Source organism: Pseudorasbora parva, chromosome 1, assembly GCF_024679245.1.
Source record: "Pseudorasbora parva isolate DD20220531a chromosome 1, ASM2467924v1, whole genome shotgun sequence".
Lineage (NCBI taxonomy): Eukaryota > Metazoa > Chordata > Actinopteri > Cypriniformes > Gobionidae > Pseudorasbora > Pseudorasbora parva.
This window is the reverse complement of record NC_090172.1, coordinates 51396810-51416935: the sequence shown is the minus strand read 5'-3', so window position 1 is coordinate 51416935 and position 20126 is coordinate 51396810. Positions and strand designations below refer to the sequence as shown.

Below are 20126 nucleotides of genomic sequence, written 5' to 3'. Positions count from 1 at the left end.
TATACCGCAGCATGTTACATTTGTTTTTAGATATTTTAATGGAGTATTTCAGAATTCAAATTTCCTGATAATTTACTCCCATGGCATCCTAGATGTTTATGTCTGTCTTTCTTCAGTCGAAAAGAAACAGAAAGAAAAAGGTTTTTGACATTCCAGGATTTTTCTCCATATAGTGGACTTCAATGGTGTACAACGGTTTGAAGGTCCAAATTGCATTTAAGTGCAGTTTCAAAGAGCTCTACATGATCCCAGACGAAATGATTGGCCATTTTCTGAAAAAAATATACAAATTTATACTTTTTAATGACAAATGCTCATCTTGCTCTGATCTGCAATGCACAACGCATTACGTCATCACATTGGAAAGGTCATGAGTGACGTAGCTGGAAGTACCACGTCACAATAAGTACCTTTATTCTCCGTCTGGGATCGTGTGGAGCCCTTTGAGGCTTCACTGAAATTGCAGTTCGGACCTTCAAACCGTTGTACATCATTGAAGTCCACTATATAAGGGAACTAATCCTATAAGTTTTAAATTTGGTTTGATTTATTAAATATGGGTTTGAATCCAGACACACACACACACACACACACACACATGAAAAGCAAAAACCACTGGACTACTTGTTTTGTTTATCTTCTAGCTGATGAATGTTTATAGGCCTATCACAATCAAGTTACTAGCACAATCATTTATTTGCTTTATCTCCATTAAATACATTTTGAATTCATCACATTGTGCATTGCATTGATTTCAGGATGCATGTTTGATCTTGTTCTACTCTTTGAACTAAATATTTAAAATGTTTTTTTGTGCTTGCGTGATGCCTTAAAATCCTGCCTACAATGGCAGCTCACTATGACTAACCATAAAAAAGATGCATAAGCATACAGATTAAATTGTCATCTCTAATGGGTCTTTAAGGTGCAAACTTCCCTCAAAAAGGTGCTTTTATTTGCGACTTCTCCAGGTTCACTCAGAGGTGGTGTTGTGAATCTCATTAGCAGTTTCAAAGATGTCATGGAAACCCCGTCCATCTCAAAGCATCACATCCACTCATGTGGGACGCATTAGTCACAAGCACAGCTGTAATGAGGAAGTTAAATGTTTCCCAGTTTAGCACACCAAAGAACTGTCTGATCTCGATTGTGCAATCACATACAAACACAAGCTCATTGTGAGGGTGATCACTGTCCCAGAGTGCTGCTTCAGGGTTTTGTTTTATAACTTTAGCTGCCTTCGGGTCAGGAAAGGCCACCGCTGGTGAAAACGCTCACCATCTTTATTAAAAAGCTCTTACAGGCATAGTGTTACTGCTGTCAGTACCGAAGGAATTTGCTTTGATGTCAAACAGCACTTTTATTTGAAGAGAATGAGAGGCTGCTTTAAAGGGTTCATATCATGCATGTTTTATCATTTTGGATTTTTTTTCCCCTTGAGGCCTGCTTCTAATGTGTGTTTTGCACCCAAAACAGTCATAATTTAGGTTTTATGACTCTCTGACCCGCTCCGAGTTTAACAGGACATTTTTTGCTGCTTTATATTTTAAAATACTCTCTGTTTGTGAAATAAATAACACTGTTTTGTGCTGAGGGTTTGCCATCGGGTCAGTGTAGTTTATGTGCATTCTTTAACAGCCTCTTTACAAACCTGCATCTTAATAACAGATTCACAAAATAAATGTGTGTGTGGGGTGAGGGTAGTAAATAACAAGTCTTAGTAAATGACATTAAAAGGACATTATTTAGTCCCCATGAGGAATGGGTAGATGTAGTGGTAGAAGATAAAGTATAAAAGTATATAGTATAAAAATAATTGTCTGTCAGATGTCCCCATTAAACATACCCAACGTGTTTGTGTTTGTGTGTGTGTGCACGCAGGTGAGATGCCGAAGTTGGTTCGAGGAATGAGATTGCTGAACCAGGCCGACCCGTGTGCCGAAGTGTTGATTCAGGAGACGGGAGAGCATGTTCTGGTCACTGCAGGGGAAGTGCACTTACAACGCTGCCTGGATGACTTGAGAGAGAGGTGAATAACCACACACATATGCACATAATATCAACAATAAAATATATGGTCACACTTTAGGGTATAATTCTTATTATTAACTAACTAATTCTAATTGAACCCCATTGACATGCATTATACGAGCATATAACATAATTACTGCTTATTAATATGTGTAGAATAATATGGTCATGCAGAATAAAGCATTAATATGTGCTTTAAAACTGCTCTTATAAATAGGCAAATGTCCTAGTAATATGCATGCTAATAAATAATTAGTTAATAGTGAGAATTGGACCTTAAACTAAAGTATTAGCAAATATTTATACAAGCATATATATACACTACCATCCAGCTTCGGGTCGGGTAAGATTTTTTTTTTTTTTGTAAAGAAATTAATACAGTAAGGATGCATTAAATTGATTAAATCACAGTAAATACATTTATAATGTTACAAATATTCCTGTTTAGTAGTATAGTATTGGAAGACAGAATGTTCCCAGGCAGGATATTTATATGATGCAGGCAGCGGCTCTATTGACTTTACCATGCTGAACTACAACAGACCAACATGTGAGGAGCTGTGATGTCAGCAACAGATTTAGGCCCAATTCTATTTTAAACCCCTCCCCCATGGCAAGGCGTATGGGGTAAAAATATTTTAATATCCCTATTCGCACGGGATTAGTATTATCTAGGGACCTCTGGTGATTTGTAACAATTGCAGACAATTGCTTGAATAGTGTGTTTAATATTAATATCAATACTATTCTTAATGAAAAACATAACATAACAGTACAATGACGAGCTCGCTTAAATGTGCGCTTTTACATTTAGCTTTGAAACTGAATCTTCCGCCGTATATCGTCAGCTTCTCACTCGTGATAAATGAAATCTGACTCCTGCCGCTGGTCTGTGCTCAGCTCAGTTTTTAATTGTAGTGTCTGTTCTCTATCTGAACTAAATTATTTGTATTACTATAAAATAATCAAAACGATATAGATACATATAACTGTTTATGATTTCATACAGCTATATCTATAAAAGTCTTGACATCATATCCGGGAGAAAGTCAGTAAGTTTGAGTAAAATCACAGGCTTTGCTTATCCCGTGCGAATGTGCCACGCAAAATTCAGATGTGGGGGAGTAATTTCTATATCACAGAGGTCTCTAGATAATACTAATCCTGTGCGAATAGGGGTTATATCAAACCAACATTGGTTTGCGCTGTATTTGGACTAAAGAAAACAGCGTTCATTTTCACTTCAAAAATGTGTGAGCTATCGAGTTTCCGAAGATTACAGATACAGAATGGCAAGGCAAGGCAAGTTTATTTATATAGCACATTTCATACAAAATGGCAATTCAAAGTGCTTTACATAGAAAGGAATTAAAATAGGGATAACAAATGCATAAGAAAAAGAATACAATGTATAAAAATAAAAATAGAAACAGTTGTAAAGAGGATTAAAAAAACAGATTCCAGAACATACAAGTCTAGTGAAGCCGTTTTTCCATCAGGCCAAACTGTTCTTTTTGTTTGGTAACCATTCCATTCTGTGCCAATCCGAGCAGGCTGGTACGGATATGTTTTAGTTTTCTACTGTGGTGCTGCGATAACGGAGCTCTTAGCAATGTAATACAAACGAGTCAGTTTGACGAGTTTACAGACGACTCGTGATGTAAATATCGACTGCGTTATGTAGGATGACCAGATATTTTTTGAACTGTATTATTAATTTATGAATTATTAGTTCACATCACTCAAAGGGTTGTCTACGGAGAAACTGGCATTCAGGGCAACACATAAGGTATCGATCCCAAGTGGCATCACTACACGCATTGTAGCAGCATGGTAGTCGGCGTATGTAGGGAAATTCATCATGCCCCTTCGTTCGTAGGGTGGTCCTGAAAAATCTTAGTTTGGAGGGCTATCTGGCCCTTCCCCGCACCCCTACCACTTCAGCCAAAAGAGAATCGAGACACCCCTATCCCTTCACGTGAACATGCAAAACGAATGTGTAGGGGAAAGTGAAGGGGCGCTAAGGGTTAGAAAAGGGATTGGGCCTTACTTACTAACAGTTGATTGGACAGCTACTGTTGTATAAAATGCATGTGGAGCATATCCATCGACAGAAACATAGCTTCTACATTAGCAGAAGTCTGTCTTTTTTTCAACATATATTATAGATGCGTCATCAGATTTGAGATGAACCACAGTGCAAGTGCGTGCCAAACCGTGGGCAGAGAATGTTATATTTTTTTTACTGAGAACCGTTACACCCATACTTTTTGCTTTTTTTTTTTAATCAAATGAATGCCGCCTTGGTGAGCATAAGAGAAGAAAAAAAAAAGTAAACTCACTTACCCCAAAGTTTTGAACTTTTAAGATGTGTTGACTATCATACCACTCTAGCCTGCTGTGTAACTTTGTGTTGAGTCTGCAGGTAAATTAAGCTGCATATTAGAGCAGAATATGACAGCTGTCTTGTAGATGCCTACACTGAGAGACTGGGTTCTGTTTTGTTTTATTCATGTGTGTGCTGTGCATGATGGTTTTTCATGCGAGACAACATGGAGCACTTTTCAACACATTTCCATAATGTGATGAATTTCTGGGTAAAACTGAATATTTAAGTAAGGAACAATTGGCTACGGACCATTTTAAATTATTAGAAAATTAATGTGCATTCATTTTCTTATACTATGGTTACCACGAGAGCTTGACATTAACTTTTTTGCTCACCAGCCACTGTGGCTAGTGGTTTTCCAAAGTTAGAAAGCATTTTCACTGGCCACAATTTTGCTGTTTGGAAATGACATTGTATATGTTTAAAGTTGACTTTGGCATTCTTAAATTACTTGATTTTGAGTCATTTTACTTGATTTAGAAGATTTAAAACCCTTTCAAACTTACTTTCAAATGCAGAGTGACCCCCCCAAATCAAAACTACATTGTATATCAGCTGGGATGTGCAGGTGAGCAATATGACAATAATAATATGCTAATATGAGAAATGTAATATGATATGAGTTATTTTAGTTAGGCTATATATATATATATATATATATATATATATATATATATATATATATATATATATATATATATATATATATATATATATATATATATATAATTTAAACAAATTCCCTAATCAAATTACAAAAACACTAGTAAATAAAAATAAAATTCAGATACTAATACATATTTATTTAATATGTATACATTTATTTAACATCTGTAGTTCTTTGATTAACATTAATGACAGACAGGTATTTAATTGGGCTGCTGAATGCATGGATGTAATATTTTTGACACATATCCAGTTATTACCCACTTGTTTACATACACTTAAGCCATAACCAACTGTGTGTGTGTGTGTGTGAGAGAGAGAGAGAGAGAGAGAGAGAGAGAGAGAGAGAGAGAGAGAGAGCGCGTTTTTGTTGTGTGTCATTCAGCGCGATTCCGCCTATCTCACTCGCCTTCACTAAGTGCAAGTTAATCGATAAAGAATTGTATCATATTATTGTATTATATTCAACCCGCCAAAGTGGCTAGTGGGAGTGGCTGCCGTACCCGCCACAGCTGAAATCTACCCGCATTTGGCGGGTCCGTTGGCGAGTGTTAATGTCAAGCCCTGGTTACCACACATCAAAACATTGTTCAGATTATGTTCAAGATATTTTACAGGGTTTTGTCCTTAAAACGATCTTGTGTGTAGGACTAATATGGGTAACACTTATACAATAAGGTTCATTAGTTAAAGGTGCACTATGTAGTATTTTGCAGTAAAATATCCAAATACCACTAGGCCAGTGTTATATATTTTTTTCAATTGAGTTCTTACAATATCCCAAATGTTTACAACTATTCGCAAATTGTGAGAAAATTGCTATTTTAACCAAGGAGCCGGGAGGTCTGAGGGAGTTGCGTCTTACACAAACGCATCAATTCGAATCAGAAGGCTCTATTAACCCATCGGAGCCGTGTGGAGCACGTTATTTGACAGACAGCTACATTTTTTATGGACTTCAAAAACAGCTACAACTACTGCTGGGGTTAACGTTAGCCTGGACTTTTTAAATTCCGCTTCGCGTCGGGGTCCTGATCACTCTGTCGGGGTTTATTCTGCGATAACAACCGGCTGGGTGTAAATTATCCCTTACTTAACAAAAAGAGTAACAAATGTATTGCTCATGGTTAGTTCATGTTAGTTAATACGTTAGGTAATGTTAGCTAATGAAACCTTATTGTAAAGTGTTACCCTAATTTCTTGCACATCTCATCCCAAGCCTTCGCTGCCAATTCCTAAATGTAATTTAAGAGCTAGCAACAGAGGCGTCAACCACTGATAGCAGACTAATGCAGTTGTTAATGAGTGTCTGTACTGTATGTGTGTGCGTTTGAGAGGGAGACATAGCAGGAGAAACCATATATAGCCTAATAAAACTATATTTTTGTGGCAAAAAAACATGACAATAATTAGTTGTTTTTTAACTTTTTTACTATATTTATTTGCTTGGTGAGTGTTGTTGTGGGTTTAGGTTCTATTGCTGTTGTAGACTACCTTTGATATAACTGAAATAATTTGGTGAAGTGATATGGAACGGTAATGCCGTTAAGACCTGTCTGGAACTACTTTAGCCGTGCATTTCCCTGAAAAGATTTCACACCTTAGAGTATTCGTCAATTAGATTCAAGCATTCAACAGACCTGTAGAATAACTGAAAATATTTAAATTTCAGGAATTTTCTACACCTCCATGGCAAGGTCATTTCATAACCTTAGAATGCCATTGCATTATGATGAAAAATTATGAAAACAAACATTTTCATTAGAATTACGTCCAATGATGAAACATTTACAACATAACCTGAGAAATTAGTCAATTTTGATTTGCATATTTTACAATGTGATATAAATGGATGTCATCACATTATCAGAGCTCTGCATTTTGCTGGACTTGAACACTTTCTGTTTCTTTCTCAATTCTCAATCATCTCATACTATTTCTCTCTTTTCTCACTATATCGCTGTGACATTTTCCCTTTCTCTCATGATCTCTGTTTTACTATGGTGGTTGCAGATCAATATCTCTTGATGTCGGTGTGTGTGCGGCGTTGAGCCTTCTGCACTATTGCAGAGCTTAGACTAATTCAACCCTCTGTGGCTTCTTCACAACACAGACTGACTTGACAAATTATTCATGGCTTTGACAAGGTTCAGTTTTTGGTTGGATTGTTTGAATTTTTTTCCTGCTGTGACTTTGAATGCAGCAGTAGGGCATTCAGGTGATTTGGGGGAAAATAAGTATGATTCTTAGGAATTCCTGATGCTATTGGATAATCAGCACATTCAAATATAACAAGCTTAATATAGCATGTCTACAAGTCAAAAATGATTAAAGAATAGTATATTATAGTGTTAAATTTCTTCATGTCAGATTTGACATATACCCTTATAGATGTTTTCTCAAACTTTAATAAGACACCAGGGTACATTTGGCTTGCCCTTGAGTTTCACATCGTATAAACAGCATGTCTGCATAAATTAGCAGCACCACATGCTAAATATTGGTTGGAGCTTTAGCTGCTTAATCCATCACATCTGCCCTCGCATATCAGTAGCTGGACCTTTCCTTCGGTATTTTCTAAAGATAACTCCTTAATCTAGGTCAGACTGTGGGCCTTAACAAACTGTCAAAATATGCTGCTAGCCATATAATGATGAATTAGGTTTGTCAATTGAGTGTTTGATTTTTTTATTATTATTAATTCAAATATCTTATGTCTAGTGTAGGTAAATACTTATAATTAGGTCAGTCTCATGATGAAATATGAAATATGCAGGTCACATATAAAAAGATAATATATATCTATTTCTTGCATGAAACTCTAGATGGCGCAGGCTGATAGATCCTTAAGTTAATTGGTAGCGATCAGTTTGCTGTTAGCGGTCTGCAGCGCGATTTCAGAAAGCATCTAAAATTAACATCTAAGATAAGTGAACACTATTTTATTCCATATCTCTGTGCATATTGCGTGGTTTGCTTATAAGTGAGCAATCATAACAGTTTATTCTTAATTTAATTATAACAAACTGTATGCTGATACGTGAAATTCTGGTGAAAAACGATGTGGCATGGAGGCGTAACGACATGCCATTAATCAATCTATATTCTATAACATAAAATGTAAACATGAAAAAAATATTCTTAAAGCAACTCATTAGAATATTGTCTTGTATAAGAGTAATACTAATACTCCGATATTAAGCTGATTAGGACAATACTCTGATTAAGAAACTACCAACAGCAATTTCTAATTACCTTAATCCTGCTGAAGCCATACTCGAAGTAGACACAAATCATATTAAGACATGAAGCATTCCTATTTTAGTCACTTTATCACAGTGCATTATTGACATGTACACAACTATTCGGTTGTTAAGGCTGACGTCAAAAAAAAGCTAATCATAACCTTTTTCTCCATACCAAAATTCCAGATGGCCAGACAGTTATTCATCTTTTTTAAATCGTTAAAATATTAATGTTTGTGAACCTGTGAGCACAGAGACTGTTGTGTAGACTGTAAGTATTTAAAATGTTAAACTTTTTTAAACGTTTGATGTTTAAAATGAATAAATCGGGCATCGATGGCATTCTCAAGTGAAACGAATTGAGGCTTGGACCCAGAAATGGCGTTCCTTATGTCACGACTTAACAAGCGGATTCGTTTTCGCCACAATTTGTGACAGGACACAGACGCACATGCAGTGGTCAACCATTTGACAGAAAACAATGTCTTGGCTTCAAGCAACTTTCTCCCACCAGTCCTTACTTTGTACTGTCATCCAGTACCTCAGAGTTTGTCGTGATGGCAGAGGCGGCCCGCGGCAGGATAATGTGTATCCTCCACCATCTATTTGGACGTATAGCATGACAAATAGTTAACTGCACTTGAAGCTTTCGTAAAATATGAAAATGAAGCCCAAAACTGCAATTGGTATCACAACGAAGACAAACTGTATGTTGATATTTGAAATTCTCTAGGGAACGTCAGGCGTCGTGGCATTGCATGGCATCGATCTATGTTCTATAACATGTAAAATGGGAACATGAAATTTTCTAAAAGCAACTCATGTAAACACCTCCTTAATCAGAATATTGTCTTTTTCAGAATAAGGCCAATAATTATATTACTGCTGTCCATGTAAACATAGTCAATGATGCATCAAATTATTAATTATGATGCTTGCTCGGGTGATTGCTAGGTTTCTTATCTTTATCAGCTTGTCAACATATATTTTGTTAATGAGAAAACATATTGCACGTTTTTTTTAGAGCTAAGCCATTTGGCATGGTAGCTTAGGCACACATAGTTATAGGCCATGTACATTTGACATGTACCACCTACCTAAGCATTGTAAGACCATTTACACCCTTTCATGGAAACGGTATTGCCTGGTGGCTGTGGCCTCTTTCAGCAGGATAATGCTCCTGTCACAAAGCAAAAATGGTTCAGGAATGGTTTGAGGAGCACAATGAGTTTGAGGTGTTGACTTGGCCTCCAAATTTCCCAGATCTCAATCCAATCGAGCATCTGTGGAATGTGCTGAACAAACAACTTACAGGAATTAAATTAAAGGATCTGCTGCTAAAATCTTGTTGCCAGATACCACAAAACACCTTCAGGGGTCTAGTGGAGTCCATGCCTTGATGTGTCACGGCTTTTTTTGCAGCAAAAGAGGGACCAATGTTAGGTCATAATGTTATGCTTGATCAGTGTATATAGTGCATATAAGTGTAGTGCAAATGTGCATTGAGCTACATAAAAATCTAAAAAAAAAAAAAAAAAAATCTAGATCATAAATGTCACAAAACATCTGCTAAAAGTTATTCAACCACACGGGCAGATTACATATGAGAAAGTGTGCTATACATTACAACTTCCTGATGAAAATCGAGAAAGCAGACATACAGAAAAAATATTTGAGCTTTCAGGGTAAAATATTCAGTTCAGAAGTGAGATGAGGACAGCTGACTTTATCGTACTCCATTGGGTTCATTCCCACTAAAAACTGCAAACATCCTCACTCATTTGGATATCAACTGGCCAAAAAAGCATTTCATGAATACATTACCAGCACTCATTCAAAGAAGGAAGGAAATTCAGTGCATTTGGTTTGATGCGCAATGCAAACTGTCACCTAAAATGTTACTCTAAAAGTTATATTGTTATAACTCCTGGCACTGTTTATGCAACTGGTTGGTGCATAAATGTACATTAGGTGACTAGTTATTGGTAAGTTCTTTAGTTTTGCTTGAGAATAAAATGTACCGAAATATTTTGAAACCCACCAGAATGACTTAAGTTGTGATTTCTACATGCTGCTACAGTACAGTGCTGGCCGAGTGTCATGGTTTGTTATATTTTTGTTGTTCCAGAAACCTGTCCTTCATCAATGATAGTACTACAACATCAGTTTGAGTTAAGGCCTGTGAGAGAGATGTAGCAAAAAAAAATAAACAAGGGACAAATCGAGTGAGAAAGTGTCACATTAACACAAAGAAGTGAGAAGCCAGAGAGAGAGAGATGCCACGTTTTGTGGATATAGATTAATTTTGACGATCCTGACTTGGCTCTGCTAGAACAGTGATTGGCTTGTGAAATCACACCAGCGTTCCTTTGCTAAAAATGTTGTAATGGTGTAAGGGACACAAATGAGCTCTCATACACTCCCCATCTGGTGCTCTGCCTCGAGCTGCGGGCCTGTAAATTAACACACGTCTCTCAGTGTTATTTTGTCCTGTTTTCAGGCGTTGTGAAGGAAAGACTCATCAATTTGTTTTTTTTATATTTTCGCCAAAGCATTTTCTGCTCAAGCGTGGTTACTGGCTGTTGATGGGTCTAGAAATCCCTCAGGTGTAATTTGGCTGGGCTGTAATGAAGTTCATCTTGTCAAGGTTTGGAAATGCTCCGGCTTTAGCACAAGATAAAAACATACTTAAACTCCCCATTGATCAAGATATGTTCCTGTTCATATTCGCCTTGTTTTGTGTGCCTGTTTTCTTTCATTCTTTCTTTACTCTGCTCATCCCATCTATTCTCACATTCTTTTCTTTATTATACTTTAATCGAAGGTCATAAGGAAGCCATGTTTTGCATTCGAAAAGGTCTGCAAGGTTTGGGAAATTAAATATTTATTAGCTTTTCAAAGACTTAAAAGGTTTCAAAGGTTTAAATTATAAAAATGAGTGATGATAGAGGAGAGGACTTTGGTGTTCTTTTTCATATACCATTTACTTAAAGTATAAGACGGAACTGTTAAACAGAGGCCGTAAAACGAATAAAGTGTGCTCAGGCGCTGGCATTCGCAACACTACAAAATAAAAGTCTGCAGGGACATCTTAATAAAAGTCACACTTACGACACATCGGTCAAACAGAAAAACTTATGTGCCAATGCTGATAACCTTTAAAATATTTAATTTAAAAATGTATACAACAGTTCTTTCTGGTTACCGAATCTGATTGACTGAGGCATGCAAAATTCTTTGCTTCCAGTATCATGGATCGAGCAATCGACCATATCTTTATCTTGTTGTCTCACGAAATGTAGCTTTAAGAGTTTTTTAGATGAGCATGCAATTATTTCGACCTCAAATATATGACTCCTATATAAACATAGTGGGAATTGAAAAGTTTTATATGTGAGCTCCAGACCGGCTCTTACTGTATGTAGATAGTGGTTAAACATGGGATATAATTCATTTGGGGTATATCAAAAAGGCAATCTTTGGTCTTTATTAATCTATTACTTGTTCCAGAACAAACTGATTTGGGTTAAGGCGGAAATTAATAACTTTATAATTAGGCGATAATATTAACTTGAATCCTGTACTAAAGCACTGCTTTTGTAGGTTTGACTGAATTGTTTGTTTGTGTTTATTTCCTATTGTCTTTTATAACGGCTATTCTTGTTAATTTAAATATTTTTGTTCAATAAATATTATTTTATATAAATAATATGACATACTTGGTTTTGAGTAAAGGTTAGTGATAGTGAAATAGACTTCAGTGAAAGTTGCATTATTACGCCAAATAAAGTCTCTGGTCACGGTCTCTGGTCAGAACAAGTTAAGGAAAACAATCGCTTTCCTCAGTGTAAATAAAATCGTTTTGTTGATCTCTTTCTCGTAATTCCATAACACTCTACATAATACAATAACCTTCAATGAAGCTAAAGTGACGTTTTAGAATTAGTAACAGAGTCTTGGGCTCAATTGTCAAACTATCAACTTACTACGCAACTTGAATCTGTGGCGGAAGAAAGTAGTTCTGCACAAAAGAGGGTTTTTAAAGACTCGGTTATTTCTTATTTATTTACACACTTATTGCCATCAAACTGTTGTATAAACACAGTATCACACTTGTAGCTGTGCAATATGGTTGTATATCGTATATGAGTATGGTATTGCTCATAAATCATTCATGTCATGTCACTACAGATAGGTAGTTCACTACGATTTTAAGATCAGCTGTTATAGAGGGAACAAGGTTTTGTCTGTGCGTGGATTTGATCCTATAAGGAAAATAAATTAAAAATAAATTATGGAGGAGGAAATGTTTGGGGAGACACGGGAAGCAAGAATTGTTCTGCACCCTACATTTTCCTCTATACCCTCCTTATTCTAGCTTATGCTACTCTAAGCAATGTCTAAAGCTTAGTATTTCTAGCACTTTTTGTGATTTTTCGCCTCTTCATGACGGATCGCGTCTAATAATTGAATAAGCAAATGTTGTGCTTTGTTTCTGTTTGATGTAATTGTAAATGTATCTATTAAAATACTGATATTCTCGTCTATAACTCTTCTCCAAATTTCCCGCTGCCCTTGAATCGCCTACAGGTTCAGATGTTTTGCATGCCAAATATTTAATGGGCGTTGGCGACTCATCTGCGATTTTCTCAGATTGCATTTTTGATAATTCGTACCGTGTAATTGTCACTCGCGTGAAGGAGCACCCATTTGCCTATGATTTCGGGCATTTGTCTGCGATTTCGCAAAGCCTTAAATTGGGAAGTGTGAACTCGGCATTAGTGCTCCCGACCTCTCAACACATCTGCCTCCTTCTGCCTTATTAACTCCATAATTTCTTCAACTGGAGGAGAAAACATGACATTTTGCTGATGGTTTAGTGTTGTAGTAAATGGGCTGTTATTTGGTCACTAGCTCTTCCCCTCAGGTCAAAAAGAAACAGCAGTATAAGAGAAAAGACAGGGGTAAGGAGCCATCAGACCCTGAGCTGTAGGTCTGGGGTCTGTAGGGGTCAACCATGAGGTCAGGAGAGTCTAAGGTCAGGCCGCCTGCAGCGTTTACTCCACAGTCTGAGTGGCATTTAAAAATATCCCATCAGACCTCTGTGTCAAAGCAGTTCAGCGATAGCTTGTCCAGACCTCTGGCGCAGCGCCTGTCCTCAGGCCATTTAGAACGAGGTCATGCCATGCCCTTAGTCATGGGATGATGACATCACATCCTCAGCAGAAAATGGGTCAACTGACAGAACTCAGAAGACAATGAGACTTTACGACCTCTGATGTTGATTATTGATTTAGTTCAAGGAACCGTATTGCTTTTAGTTTGTTTTGCCTATTATTAGTGATTTCGTCTTTCAAAAGCTTGTTAATTATGCCGTTTGTATCAGTATGCCATATAAAAAGCAATTCAATAGTATAAACAGTTGGCCAAAAAATTGTTGACTCACTCACTGGCAGCAAATTTATCTTATCAATTATAGGGCCACATAAAATTGATTGACTGGCTAGTTGACTGCCGAAACCAAAGCATTCAGTACTGTGACAGAACAGCAGAATATTGTTGAAAAATGATTGTTTATGAGGAGCCAATGATGGTAAATGGTGTGTGTGTGTGTATATATATATATAGAGAGAGAGAGAGATTTTATTTATAATGCACTTTTCATTCCGAAGAATCTCAAAGTGCAACAAAGGGAAAAAAGAAGAAAAAAAAAGAAAAAAAGAATAACAAGTAAAAGTATAGAATACTACAAACAATCAACCGACACAGAAAACAGAACAGAAACCGAGCTGATGGTGAACAGAAAACAGAGCTGATAGTGAACAGAAACCGAGCTGATGGTGAACAGAAAACAGCTGATGGTGGAAGTCTCTGTTAGCTCCGCAGCACACTGTGGTCCACTCCATGTTTCAAATTTCTCCCAGCGGCAGTGTCCCGATTGCATCGCCGAGGCACGAAAGTTGAAGACCAGATGATGGGTCTTCATGACGATTTAAACGATGGGGATCGCCGCAGCACCATGCAGGAGGCAGAACATTTTTCCGGGCACTTCTGTGGACACATCGGGGTCGGCGCAGAATATATATATCCTATATATATTAATTATGCAGAATATAGAAAAGAAAAATTTCAAATGCATTTATTTAAAAAAAAAACACGATGTCTTTGTGACATCATTAATGTTTTTTATGTCACTTTTGTTAATATATACTTTATTTGTCGATTATACTTTACCCGTCTCACTCATTTACGTCCCATTAAAAAAGTAGTTGGAGAGGAAACTACTTGGTGTTTACCCACAATACTGATTGATTTCGTTTAAAAGTGTGTGGTTATAATAACGGCCATTATAATTGTGTCAGTGATAATGCTACATGATATCCAGTGTAATTTGTGTTAACAGGAACACATTTCTGGTTTGGACTGAGGGAGTGCATGAGACAGTACAGGTTGAGAAACACAGCGTTAGGAAATAACAATAAATAATGAGATTGATGAAGCAGCCAGAGAGATGTGATGGTAACTGTGCGAAACGTACCACACCTGGAGCTGTCAGAGTTGAGACAGCAGCGCCTGCAGATGCCCAGTCACGGCTCTCGGAAGGTTTCTGGTAAACATTTTCCACTGGATTATCTGCTTCCCAAACCGTTCTGTGGCAGTCTGGATCTAACTGGATTACTGAATGTCTCAGCGAAGACAGCAATCATGTCAACCGTCTGCTCCACTTAACAAAGCCTAGTGACCCATGAGATCCAAGTGTCCAACTGTCTCCATTAACCAGTGACCCAGAGTGTGTAGGTTCCTCATTAGATTTAGGCCATTATCATATATCAAAACAACATATAAGCGAAAAACCAATTGAGTGAACCTGAATTATGATTCGCTGCTGAATATGTGTATGATATACTTAAGAATGAGTGTGCTCACACCTTCCGGCAGAATGTTTATGTCTGTTTCCTCACGCAGACAGAAAGAGATTAATGTGTATTTTAATAATTTCTGCATGAATGGCCCATTGTAAATTAGATTTTACTGTGCCATAACGACGTGCTGGAGAATCAGTGTTTGGCTCTTACCGTTGGCTGAACGCCAGTCTTAAGTGTCGGCAATAATTTTCTTTCATGTCCTCCCAGCTAGTTTGAAAAATAAGCCTCTTTTTTTCCTCTCCGGGTAGTTACTGTATTTTATGCGCTCACTAGTTGTGCTCTGCACAATGCCAATGAAGTGGAATCTAATCTAACTGAGTTTCATTCTCTTCAAATAATTATAATTAAATTATTGTAGTATAAATTATTATTGGATTGCTGTAATTCTATTTGAATTGCATTCACACACACACAAAAAAAAAATCTTCACAAAAATACCTGTATTTTGACCCTGCATGTTTTATCTCTGTCATTATTATCATTATTATTTTACTATGTTCTCCTGTTTCTATAGATTTGCTAAAATTGAAATAAGTGCATCTGAACCAATCATTCCCTTCCGTGAAACGGTGATCCGGCCTCCCAAAGTGGACATGGTGAATGAGGAATTGGGGAAGCAGCAGAAGGTCGCTGTGATTCACCAGGTAAAAGAGGAACAAACAAAGTATCACGAAGGAGTCCAGGTGGATTCCACCGGTCTGGTCACGCTCACCACCTCAAACAAGATGGCCACAGTCAGGGTGCGGGCTATCCCGCTTCCTGAGGAAGTCACCCGTCTTCTGGAAGACAATGTAGAGCTCATCCGCACAATGGAGCAGTTCAGCCTGTTCGCCTGTGAGGGCAAGACTCTGGACATCAACCAGAAAATTCTGGAGAACATCCAGGACTTCAAGGTGAAGTTGGAGAGCACCCTGCAAGGCCACAAATGGAGGGGTGCCGTGGAGCATATCTGGGCATTTGGTCCACGCCGTTGTGGGCCAAATATACTCCTCAACAGAATCGAGGGCTACCGGAGACCCTCAGTGTGGCAGTGTCTGGAACGAGAGAAGAAAATTGAAAAGGCAGAGACCACCGTGTTTAGAGACTTTGACAACAGCATTGTAAGTGGCTTCCAGTTGGCCACACTCTCTGGTCCCATGTGTGAAGAACCTTTGATGGGTGTTTGCTTCTCTGTAGAGACCTGGGACATGAAGCTTTCCACACCTCTAACTCAGCAGGACTCAAAAGATGAGGAGTCCCAACCCGCAGAGCGAAATAATGACAACCAAGGAGAATTTTCTGACGTTCATGAGACGAACATCTCATCCTCAAGCTCTAACCGGAGCAGGAGCAGAGCGGAGACTTCTGGGAATTCAGTGGACTGTTATGGACCATTCTCCGGACAGCTCATCGCTGCTATGAAAGAGACCTGCAGATACGCTTTCCAAGCTAAACCTCAAAGGCTGATGGCTGCAATGTACACCTGCGAAATCATGGCCACTGCTGAGGTCCTGGGTAAGCGTTTATTCAATAACTCAATAAAAGTTTATGCAGTCTTGCTGATTATTTCCAGTAAACATTGTAAGCCTAAGTAGTTCTTGATCAAAGTATGTAAGAAGTTTCATGTATAAATCGCTTTTTATTGTTAATGCAGTGTGTGAACAGCTTGTAACCAAACTTAAAATAATTAGGTCTTCCCCGACGACTTAGGTTGTCTATGAAAGCCTGTAAACAGATTTTTTTGGTGAAAGGGCTGGTACGTTAATTGCAGCACAATCAAAAGGATGTGACATTTACGCATGTTCCCGAGAGCCTCTCTTCCATTCAATGACACATGAAATGAATGCTTATACAATGTTCAGGATAATACTAAATCAGCCATGACTTAACCTGACACACAAAACATAACCTTGTATACAACAGTGTAATCACCAGTCCATCATTATCACTATTCGTGGCTGTGATATAAACTAAAGATTCACTCATTTAAAGAAGGGTCAACAATATGTCATTGTGCTCTGTCCCATTTTCCTGTTTGTTTAGAAAGTACTGCAACAGAGCAAAGAAAAACTAAATATTTAGTTAGTTTACAAAAACTGAAACTGAAAAAGCCTACTTAAAGGGATAGTTCATCCACAAAATGGAAATTAATCATTATTTACTCACCCTCATGTTGTTCAAAACTGGTGGAAATCCAGACCAGTGAATAATGACCTAAATATCAGTCTTTACTCCACACAAAACTATCATATGACTTGGAACATATGAGTCATATGAGACTTTTCTGGTTCTTTTTGCATCCTTTTTTAAGTTTGGCAGACCTAGTCATCATTCACTTTTATTAAATTTAAGACTGTGGCCAAGATATTTGTCAAAAATCCACTTTTTGTGTTCCATAGAATAAAGAAAGGCATAATGGTTTGGAACGACAAGGGCAAGTAAATGATGACAGAATTTTCATTTTTGGCTGAAATGTTGCTTTAAACACTTTTAAACAGTCAAGCACATGTCAGTCAATCAACCTGTATCTTAAGTAGATCCACAGTCTCTGAAATGGAGAAAAAGGGCCATATATCGTGCAGAGAGGAAATAGTTCTCCCAGGTCCTAGATTGAAAGCTGATGTGAAACAGCCATGTACTGGTGTGATGTCATCATAGCACCAGGTTCCAGAACAAAAGCTAAATTGTCTGACCAACATGCCTGTGTGAAATGAACCCAGTTGAAAGGGTAAGGGAATCCTGCCCCATGAGAAACAAAACCTCTGAGAAAATCAGTCCGTTAGGACCAAATAGGAGACAATACATAAATATGTTACTAACCCATGAGAAGCTTGTTGTAGCCCAAAGTAAAAAATACATTTCTTTAAAAGAAAATAACTCCCTTTTTTTTAACTTTGAGTGTTGTACCTTTGCACTGCACAGCAATATTCAAGTTAAAAAGGGAAATCATAATCAAACACCCCTTTAAACTATTTCTTACAGCCACTTTTTTTATTTAGTGAAGCTCAACAATCAAAAATATATTCTTTGGTTTGACTTATTTGGCCTTTGGCCTTTGTGTTTATTCATATTTATACTCCTGTGAAACAAGTCATAGCTAGACAATTTCATGTCACTAATCAGCCTGGTGTGCTAAAAATGTGTGTGTATATTATATATATATATATATATATATATATATATATATATATATATATATATATATATATATATATATATATATATATATATATATATATATATATATTTATATGACCTCCACATACTGGTAAAGTTCATCACCACCAAGATGAAAACTGAGTAGGTGCTGAAGGGTCACCGTAGATGGCCATATGTTAATGTACTCATAGGTTTCTAATTGAGCCATTTTTTCTGCCTAGTTTCACTAAATAGTCCCGCTGGGCTGCAGAGGGAGCTTTGCGTTGTGATTGCTGTGAGTAATGTCTACAGTCCTTCAGTCTCTTTTAAACGCTAGGAAAATCCTGTTTTTCACTAAATGTCCCCTTTAACTGCTGTGTCAATAACAGTTTTGTATAACATAGAGATGAACGTTCATGGCCCAGATGTGCAAAGGTCGTGACCTTCTATAGATGTCTGTCATCGAGTATTATTGCGAGAGCTTCATGCTCGTCTACAGCGTTAACAGGTCAATGGTCTCTGGGGCCGAACTGTTAGATACACAGGCGCAGAGTTTCTTCCCCCGTCACTTCCATGTATTCTCGTGTGTGTGTGTGTGTGTGTGTGTGTGTGTGTGTGTGTGTGTGTGTGTGTGTGTGTGTGTCTGAAGATCAGCTGCTGTTTGTGTTAGTTAAAGGATAAGGATGTCCGCCGCAGATGCATTTTAGCAAACATCTGATTATGTGTGAGTTTCTGCCTTGTGATGATGGATTTTGTGTGCATGTGTGTTTACAGGTCATGTCTAAGTCCTTAATATCTGTGCTTTTGTAATTAAAATGTATTTATGGATGATTTAAATAATATTATATTTGTTTTGTTCTGTATCAGTGTTATTGTTAACTAAAACTATTAAGAATTTTTTCAGTAATTTAAATAAAATAAAGTATTCAATAAAAAAAACTAAAGCTAAAATATAGAGGTTTAAATTGTTGTACTAAAATTACAAAAACAAAAACACTAGAAAAATAATGAAAAGGCTAAAAATAGAAGTAATTAAAAAAATATATAAAATGAAATATATAAAATTACAAAATCGCATTACACTGACTAAAATTCAAATTAAAATATAAAAGTTAATTCAAAATATATGAATGTGTATTTCCTAACTGCTGAAGAAGTAAAACTTCAGACTAGTTCATAGTTAATCTTAGTGGTTTTGTTCAGGTGATGTTTGTAAAAATACGATTGTTTTATAGGGCGTGTGTATGCCGTTTTGTCCAAGCGGGAAGGACGAGTCCTACAAGAGGAAATGAAGGAAGGGACGGACATGTTCATCATTAAAGCTGTACTTCCTGTTGCCGAGAGCTTCGGATTCGCTGACGAGATCAGGAAGAGGACCAGCGGACTGGCCAGCCCTCAACTAGTCTTCAGCCATTGGGAGGTGAATGAATGAACCACTGTGTGACTGAATGAACAAACAAATCATTTAATGGTTGCACAATGACATTATGTGTTTCGGATTTATGTAGATTTTATGTTTTGGTGAGTGAGTGAATTGGTGAGAGTGCGTGCAAAAGTTTGGGGTCTGTAAAAATGTTTAATGTTTATGAAAGAAGGCTCTCTACGACTGCATTCATTTGATCAAAAACATGAATTATTAGTACATTTAATGAATTACATAAATTATCATTGTGAAATTTTACCATTTAAAATAACTTTTCTAATTATAATTTATTGATTTTTCTAATAATTTATTTAAGCCGAATTTTCAGC

General features: G+C 37.1%; 1 protein-coding gene across 3 annotated transcripts in view; it reads left to right on the top strand.

Moving 5' to 3' along the window:
- The window catches only part of efl1 (elongation factor like GTPase 1), a 152060-nt gene that overhangs the window by 120081 nt on the left and 11853 nt on the right, over nt 1-20126 (top strand). For all 3 annotated transcript variants that reach the window (XM_067445108.1, XM_067445100.1, XM_067445095.1), the window contains exons 17-19: nt 1882-2029; nt 15772-16751; nt 19610-19794. In XM_067445108.1, the coding sequence (XP_067301209.1) occupies nt 1882-2029; nt 15772-16751; nt 19610-19794 (1313 nt within the window). The remainder of the gene's footprint in view (nt 1-1881; nt 2030-15771; nt 16752-19609; nt 19795-20126) is intronic.